The 8,504-nt window shown below is 37.1% G+C and overlaps 1 protein-coding gene across 1 annotated transcript in view; it reads right to left on the bottom strand.

Moving 5' to 3' along the window:
* Nucleotides 1–4,616: 4,616 nt before the first annotated feature.
* CCDC172 (coiled-coil domain containing 172) overlaps nt 4,617–8,504 on the bottom strand; it is a 20,345-nt gene continuing 16,457 nt past the window's right edge. The window contains exons 7-8 of the mRNA XM_010188798.1: nt 5,505–5,592; nt 4,617–4,649 (exon numbers count right to left, since the gene is read on the bottom strand). Coding sequence (XP_010187100.1) covers nt 4,617–4,649; nt 5,505–5,592 — 121 coding nt within the window. The remainder of the gene's footprint in view (nt 4,650–5,504; nt 5,593–8,504) is intronic.

The raw sequence follows: 8,504 nt of genomic DNA, 5'->3' as shown, positions 1-8,504 counted from the left end.
TCAGAAAAAGCAGAGCTGCTACTTACTTAGATACTGCATTGACAAGGAAGGCATAGATGGTCAGACATCAAATCTGAGCCTTTATCCAATTAACATACGTAGTATCACATTTCATTTCAGAACAGAAGACTGGGACTATATTTCTGGTTCTCTTTACCCAGTATCTGTTTATTGAATTGTCACCTCTGGAAATGGGCATGCAGCAGGTCTACTGACTTGTTATCTTTCCCATGGAAATCAGCTGAAGGTGTTTTCTCTTACTGAAAGGTTCAGGTGTGGTCCCTACCCGTTACTTCAGCTCAGTCAGTGGTAAAACCCTTTCTGGTGTTACAGACTGTTGTCAGACTGGCGGTGACTGTGGTAAGCAGTTGGTCCATTATACAGCAAGATATAGCACTCTGCATTTCTGCTAGAGATTCAGGCAAACGTAGTGACAGGCAAATCCGAAAGCAGTGTTCTTAATCCCATTGTAGGACAAGGAGGGTCTGCTGCAGATGAGCAGTGGTGCTGATCACGTGTGGCATCCTTAACCAAAGAGGCAGTGTTGGGACACCTCTGCTCTCTCTTGCCTTCCCTTATTGTCATTCTTGTAGGATCTGTGTTTTCAGGTTTCCCACTACACCTCTGTGGCAGGGGTTGACCCTGCGGGTACTTTTCCTATCCATTTTTGATCTATATGTGTAAATCAGTCACAGGTTTTAAAAACAAATATATTTAAAAACAAATATATGCCCAATAGGCAACCACCCCTGTAGCTGGAGACTGTCAGTTGCCTCTGTGACTGAGGACTTCATAAGCCAGATCAGCTGAACAGGGATGTGTGACCTCAGTTGACGTTTTGCCCTGTGTCATACATATGAATTTTTTCTCACTGACTCAGTCTGTCATTCAGTTACAGGTATATTTTTCAGCATGACTTACTCTTTATTTCTTGCTGTTCTTCATGTTATAACATTAATTGTGCACTATCACCAATTCAATCATATTTGTGTCAATCAATTAGAGATAATTTGTGCGGATACTTTTGCATTAGCTAGCTGTAATTTTATCCTGTGGTCACATATTGTAGTGGTTTTCTTGATAGTCTTTGAATTGGCTGTTAATAATTAAAAAAACCCATGAAAATGTTGTAGCTTAACTCCTATTTATATGAAACAAAATAATTACATTTTGATTTCTTTTTATTTCCTCACAGTTGTAGCTGTTTCTTGCTTCAAGAACAGGTACATGTGTGGGTGAGTAACAATAGGTCATGGGGTGGTTTTTTTTACCAGTTAAGCCATATTTTCACGGTAGTTTATGTTTTGTCTGCTGGCTTGTTGGCTATTGAGGTTCTTGGGTGTTCTGCTCCTCAGCATGGCCTCTGGCCATGACTTTAGCTTAGTGTACCTCCCAGTTTCTTTGGCTACTGACCTTGGGTTGTCCTTGTTCTACCCCCAAACTCATTAAGGCTGATTTGTAAACTCATAATCTTGTAGGCTCAGAGTTTGACTTTCTCTTTTGGGCCTCTGTGGTCAGACCTTACTCACCCTGGCTGGTAAACTCTTTTTGAAAGTTCAGTGATTTTTCCCAAGCCTTCTCAGGTTCATGGCCCAGTTTAATTATTTTCCTATTAGATTTATTTTCAGATGGATCCTGGATTCTTCTCTGCAATAATCTGTTTGCATTCGGCTGCTGCTGGGAAGTGTCTTTTACAAAGCATGGCTGGGAGCTGTGTCTCAGGTGTGTGGTCAGAGCAGAGGAGAGATGCTGTGAGTATCAGTGTGTACGCCTGAGAGAAAACTGCGATTCATTGGTTTTTGTGAAGGATGTAGGGCTCTATGCTTGCAAATCTCAATCTTTTCCAGGTAAATTTAGTAATCTCAAGTATTTCTCTGCCCCTCTTCAAAAATGAGGGAGTTTTTATCTGTTGTTCCTAAAAAACAACTGTTCCCAGGTCCAAAACAGAAGCATGGCCAGTTATCCTTTACTTTTTTCTAGAATAATTTTTTCTTCTTGGGCTATCTTTCTCTTTATTATTAACTGCTTCAAGTATTTCTATAGCTTTTTGGTCATAAAAAGGGACAAGTACTTTCCTCCTCAAAAGTTCTGTGAGACTCTCATATGCAAAGTACATACAATCTATCCTTCAAAAATAAAATCTTACTATGTAATCTGTGAAATTGTCTATCGATTCATAACAACTCTGTGTGTATTTCACAGAAATTTGGCAATGTTCTGCTTTTTAACTTATTTATTAAACATGACAAAACATTTTGTTATTTTGCACTTGTTATTTAAAAAAAAAAAATCATCCCTGGTTTAAGAATTTTAAAGAAAATCCATAAAACACAAACTCTTGTTTAATTTTTAGTTTGAGTCTTCCAAACAGAAATATCATATTGGTCCCAAATTACATTAGTCATAAGACAGTGGTGACAAATGTATTTTTATACTTGCAGAAATTAGTGTGTTTTACATTCACCCTGCAACAGCTGGTTTAGTCTGGCATTACATTTTTTCAGAGCTGTTGAGGGATTTGTTTAGCCCAATAGGATTTGTATTGATTTCTGTTTCACTTTTTTTTGGTGAGCTTTATTCTTTTTTTGTTGTTATATTGATTCTGAGAGCTTTAGCCATTTATTACAAATTTTGCTATATTTATGCTGTAATTCTACTACAATAATCAAGAACTTAGACCTTCACAGCTACCGAAAACAAAACATCCACCCAACAAACCAGCAACCCCCCAAAAAACCCTTAAGTTGCAGTTAGTTTCTGGGAATCTGAAGTATCTCTGAAAAGGGCTTACCATATTTCTTATCTGCAGATGTTTTTTCAGGCCACTTATATTATTTATTGATAGTTATTGGATGCTACTGCTCATAGCAATAGCTGAAATGTATATGTTGAATGCTGGTATAAGCCAATGAGTTCTGTTTCATGACACATCTGAGTATTTTATCTGTATGGACCAAAGAACCATATAAATACGAGACCATTGCAAAAGAGATGCAAGAATTCTTGTAAATAAAAGAAACTGTAAGTGGATAAACCCAAAGTCTAAATATAAGTTTTTCCTGGTTGATTAACTAAAACACTTAACATAAGCAAGCTCCCTTAAATGAATAAAATGATCAGGACAAACTCAGCCATTCTAGCAAATCCCAAATTTAAATGTTTTGGACAATTAAACCCAGGAATAATACTGCTTTAGCTGTCTGTATATGCTTTGATATGCAACTGTATAGTTTTGCAATATGCCTTGGATTTAATCAAAACTCACAAACAGTAGTTGCCTAACTTTAAAAGAGTCAGATGGTCCCATAGAAGTCAGAGGGACTAAGTTGTTTAAAATTAAGCACATCCTAAGAGGATCTTTCTTAGAGAAGAGACAAAAAAAACCTTTTAAGAATATCAGCTCCAACAGCACTGGTTATTAAGAATAATAATTCCAACCTCTTGGAGTTATCCTAGTTAACCCAGTGGATCAGAGTACTCTTTGATACCAGCACTGCACATCAAACCTTGCCAGACTTCAAACTGCAGCTATGTCCCAAGAGGAAAAAACTTTCTCCATCGCAGGCAGAATTTGGTCAGCTTCCAAAAGTGATTTATTCCTCCCTTCTTAATAAATCATCTTTTGCGTGTTTACGTGTAACAGACACCCTCTGTAGTTTAGAGAGCTCTGGATATAGAAAAGCTAGTGAAGAGCAATTATCCATCCCACTCCCCAGGGGGGAAGCAGATTGAAAATTATCTGCACGCAGTTGGATGTGATGAGATGACCACAGAGTGACCGTGGCTGAGCAGAGTGAATGTTTTCACATGGTCCTGTTGTAAGCACCTAAATCATAAAGTCAGTTCCCACTGTGAGGGTGGGAACTGCTGTAGCAGTTACACATCCTGCATACTTGCATAAATAGGGTTCCTTTTCAACCGAAATTCTTCACCAACTCTCTAAGAATGTGGACTTTTCATTTAGAGTATGGTTTTACCTTTGCTGTCAAGTGCTGAAGCTCGCACTCAGATTTTTGTGGGTTGTGGGAGAGGAAAAGAAGACTTCTGATGTTATCAGAAGACAAGTGCTAAGTAGTGGACTGGCTTACCATGACTGGAGGCATCTACTGATCAGCAGATTTGGCAACTTCTGGACTACCATGCAGTACTGCTGGAGTTGAGCTGTTTCAGAGAGCGTGTTACAGAATTGCATTATCAACACATAAACTAAATAGCCACAGGTCCTGTTAAGTATTTCTTGATGACAACAGCAGTATTCCTCTCAAATAAAACCACATCACTACCTTAAAAATAGGAGATCGTTCATTCTAAAAAAGTGTTACATAGAGAATAGAGGTGATAATACAGGAACTCGGCTGTATGTGTAGGGGTCTGTCCATTCATGGGCAACACAGAGGAAACTGAAGATGGACAGCTGTTGACTTTCAGAATAAAACACAAAATCCCCACCACTTTTAAATTCATAAAATTTTATTTTCATGACAAGTAAAGGCACATAGAAACTGTGGTTTAATCAAACAAAAAAAGTTAATGCAAACCTGTCAAAGCCTGAGTAAAATTGTTTTAAACACCCAAAGACCAACTTCTGTGACATTCCATATCACGTCATGTATTATTCACTTCTCTGAAGACTTTTTTTGTGATAGGTTCTGCAAAAAAGAAAATGAATTACAGAAAATGAAATTTAATGGGTTCACTGTGTTCTTTACAGAGAATTTTTTAAACATTGAGCTGGTTTATTGGTTTGGTTTGGTTTGTTTCTGAGGTTTGACAAGCATGATGAAATTAATGGATAAAGTACAAGCAAGTTACATGGCTCCAACAGAAACTTGTAACTGATCGTGAAGTGAGTAGTACAAATGTCCCATGACTGTTATTCTACTATTGATGCAAGTGGCAGCTGCATTTTCACACAGCTCAATCAGGGGCTCTGAAATGAACCTTTAAAATCCTCTTTGTCTCTTTGTATTGTTACACAGAATGACAATCAAGAAATTTGAAGTTAGGATTGACATGTAGAGAAAGAAAGCATTTTAATAAGTTTTTGTAAAGAATTTGTGAGTGGACAAAATAAAACATTGCATCAAAGGATGCTATTATATTCCTATGTCTCCATATTCCCATTTTCCATTTAACTGACAGCTGGAGGTAAAGATTAATTTATCTCCTAAATGCATAATCTTTTTTAGCTTTCAAGAAACTAACAATTAGTTCTAGTCCCCATATAGGCCTTTCTTGTGCTAAAAACATATCTTTAAATTCTCTTTTGTGCTTCCCTTTTCTGTGAGATATTATATTCCTGACCATTTGGAAATAATAGGCTAAAACAAATGAGAATTGGAGTGCATGTGCAATGCAAGGATGTTTGGCTGTGTATATAGTACATAAAACTGTGTACATAGTATAAAAAACTTATCTAAAACCACTGCTATTCATCTTAAATTACACCTTTGCAACTAAAATTATCAAACACTTCAAATACATTAAAAAATGTAATGGCGTACCATCTGCAGAATTTCAATTTCTATTCGAAGAGTCTCATAGATACTTTCCCAGTCATCATCTTTGTAATTTTCCAATTCTTTCTTAAGCCTGTGTCCAAAAGCAAATACATTTTCAGGTCAGAGAACTGATGCTTGGGTAACTATTTTTTTTTTCAGCTTTGGTCCCAGTTGGCAAGTTGACTTATGTGAGAAAACCCTCATTGATCTATTTGCATGATCAGGATTGAAGTTTGCTACTTTTGTAATTGGCAGTCCAAGATGCTGCTCTCCTGCAGTATCGTTGGATTTCATTCAGCACTGGCATTTGTGATGGCAATGTGAGGAACTTCAGAAAATGACATTTTTGGGTTTTGAAAAGTGTATCTTAACTGAGCGTGTTCTTAGACAAATTTCTGGACCGTGTTGTTTTCATAAACCATGAAAGATTTATGGCCACATTAGTCATCATTTTCCTTATTTAAATGTGTGAATATGGATGTTGATACTTAGGAAGGACCATATGTTACTGTTCCTACTTTCCCTGGGTATCTACTTGCAGCCGCTGGTGGAGACAGAAAGTTGGATGAGATGGGTCCTCTGCGTGACCCTGAGCAGCCATTGCTGTGCAAGCATTGCTCCCCACTCCTCCACACCAGACTCCTCTGCTGCTGCTGCTGTTCTCTCCCCGCTGCTCCTGTTATTCTCCAGCACTTACCAACTGTTTCCCAACAGCCTCAGCCAGGGATGCTCCAACTTTTCTACAATAAGGACTGATTGTAATGCAGAGATTTTTGCACTCAAAAGACCATTGTTTTCCCCCCATTCTTTCATGATTATATAATAGCCTCAGTGACACTAGTAGCAATTATCTGTAAAAATATTGTTTAAAACTATCTTTAATATAAAATATTAGGAACTTAACATTAAAATCTGTTAGGAAATCGGACAGTACAGGGAGCTACCTCTGGACCTGCAGGAAATGGTCAGCAAAACAAACTGTAGTGTGCTGTTTGGTCTTCCTAAATGAGTGGAGATATTCACAGCAGCAATGCTTGCAGGGATAGAACTTCCTTTTGTCTCCTTGAGGCATAAAGCAGTTTTTACAAACAGCTCTTCATTAAATTTTGCCATAGGTATGGAAACAATTTACAAAACAAACCTTAGCGACAGGATTCTCAATTGCTGCAGCTCCTCTCAAAATATTTTCATAGAATGAAAAGAGGCAGAAAACTTAACTTACCTAACACTGTCTACAAACCAGGCCCACAAATATGGAATTTTGAGAACCAGAAAAATGCAGTTTAATTGGGAAAAACCCCTCTATAGGAAAAGACTTTCCAAGGGAGATATCAGTGTCTGGGAAATGGGTAAGATACTAGTCCTGTTAAAAGGAGACACCTAAACTTTGCAACGACTGTAGTGATTTAAATGAATAACTGGTAGGCAAAGGGCAATCTATGCCACAGCTTTTAATAGTCTGATGAATACAAGGTGATGAGATTATACTGAATCTTTCAATGGCTGTCAGAAGAAAAGCACAATGAGAAAGCTGAAGTTGTGTACCCTTAATACAGTTTTACCAATCAGTATGAATATTGGTGGACACAGACAGATTGAAAAAAAGAAGTTTATATTCTGATTCTCATTAAATAGCTAAATTGATACATCAAAGCAGGACCCTGTTTCCTTTGAAGTTGAAAGAGGTGGTAGCAACCATTTTTTCTTTTATATAATAAAATGGGGAATCATTTCTTTAACTCCATTACATAGATAATGCACTGCTTTAGCTGTCCTACTGCATATAGAGTTTGTTTTCTACACAAGAAAACGGCTTTATTAAAAGTAAAAGGTATAGATTAATGTAAGAGGAATATCTGAGTCACCATGTGGTATTAGAATGGTTGCATAAGACTGGACCTTGAGTTAATTTTGCTGTTCCTGTGGAAAATGTAAATATCTTACCATCAATAAGGAAACAGCATGAGCTCTGCGTGTTTGTATTGCAAAGCAGTAAATGCCTCTTCTTTCAGAAATATTTCTCCTGCATTCATAATGCCTACAAGTGTTTGAACAAAAGTAAATTTTGAACTACACTTCAAGAAATGAAATACTCACTGTACTGAAGTACAGTGCTAGTTTACAGACCATTTTCATTGAAAGAAGTTCATTTCAAGGTCTAAGATCAGCTTCTGATCTTGATTAAATCAGCTTAACTTCATTGCCTTGCCTCATTCCTTTTCTTTCTATGTTCTCTGTTAGTGTGAAATCAGAACCTGAATTTATTCAAGATAAAAAAAAGCCCTACTCTGCCTATTTTAGTTTAGGAAAAGACAAAATCTGTTAATCTCGGAGAAAATGCTCTCTCATTGTCTTCCACATGTAAAAGCGGTGCAGAGCCTGTGTACCAGTTGTCAGCGAAGGGTGGTACCAGTCCAAGCTGCGTGTACACTAAAGACAGAACAACCAGAAGATAAGCAGTAAGAGTTGCTTATCTGTGTCTCGGGCTTGTGAATTAACTGCTATTGATGTGCTTTGAAACGGTAACGTTTTGCATATGGATTTAAAAATGTTATTTAAAATATTTTATAAAACTTTTAAATGTGATGACAGCACAGCATGGGGTAGTGGTGATAAAAGACACTCCTTCAAATGTGGTGTTTAATTTTTACATTAATCAATTGATTCTGCTTTCAGGTCTTCCTTCTTTCTTATTTAGACGCTAGATAATTACAGTATGTGCCAGGAATATTATACTCGCAAAACAAGGGCTGTCTGTTAGGTTATGGTCTACACAATTAATGCATTGGAGACGCCTGAGTTACTGAATAAATGATGAAGTTTTACCAGAAGGAATGTGAGACAATGGAACTGTTAAAAAAATCCTTAACCTGGGAGCAGATATAACTTTTTCATTTTTTTAATTAAGATAAGCAGGATATTAATAGTCATCTTTCCACTATCAGATTGAATGTGCAATGAAACTATACTGTCTGGATGGTGGAAAAGTTTTCTGTTACCTTT

The sequence above is a fragment of the Mesitornis unicolor genome, unplaced genomic scaffold, assembly GCF_000695765.1.
Source record: "Mesitornis unicolor isolate BGI_N332 unplaced genomic scaffold, ASM69576v1 scaffold22537, whole genome shotgun sequence".
Taxonomy (NCBI): domain Eukaryota; kingdom Metazoa; phylum Chordata; class Aves; order Mesitornithiformes; family Mesitornithidae; genus Mesitornis; species Mesitornis unicolor.
This window is presented reverse-complemented; position numbering and strand designations above follow the sequence as displayed.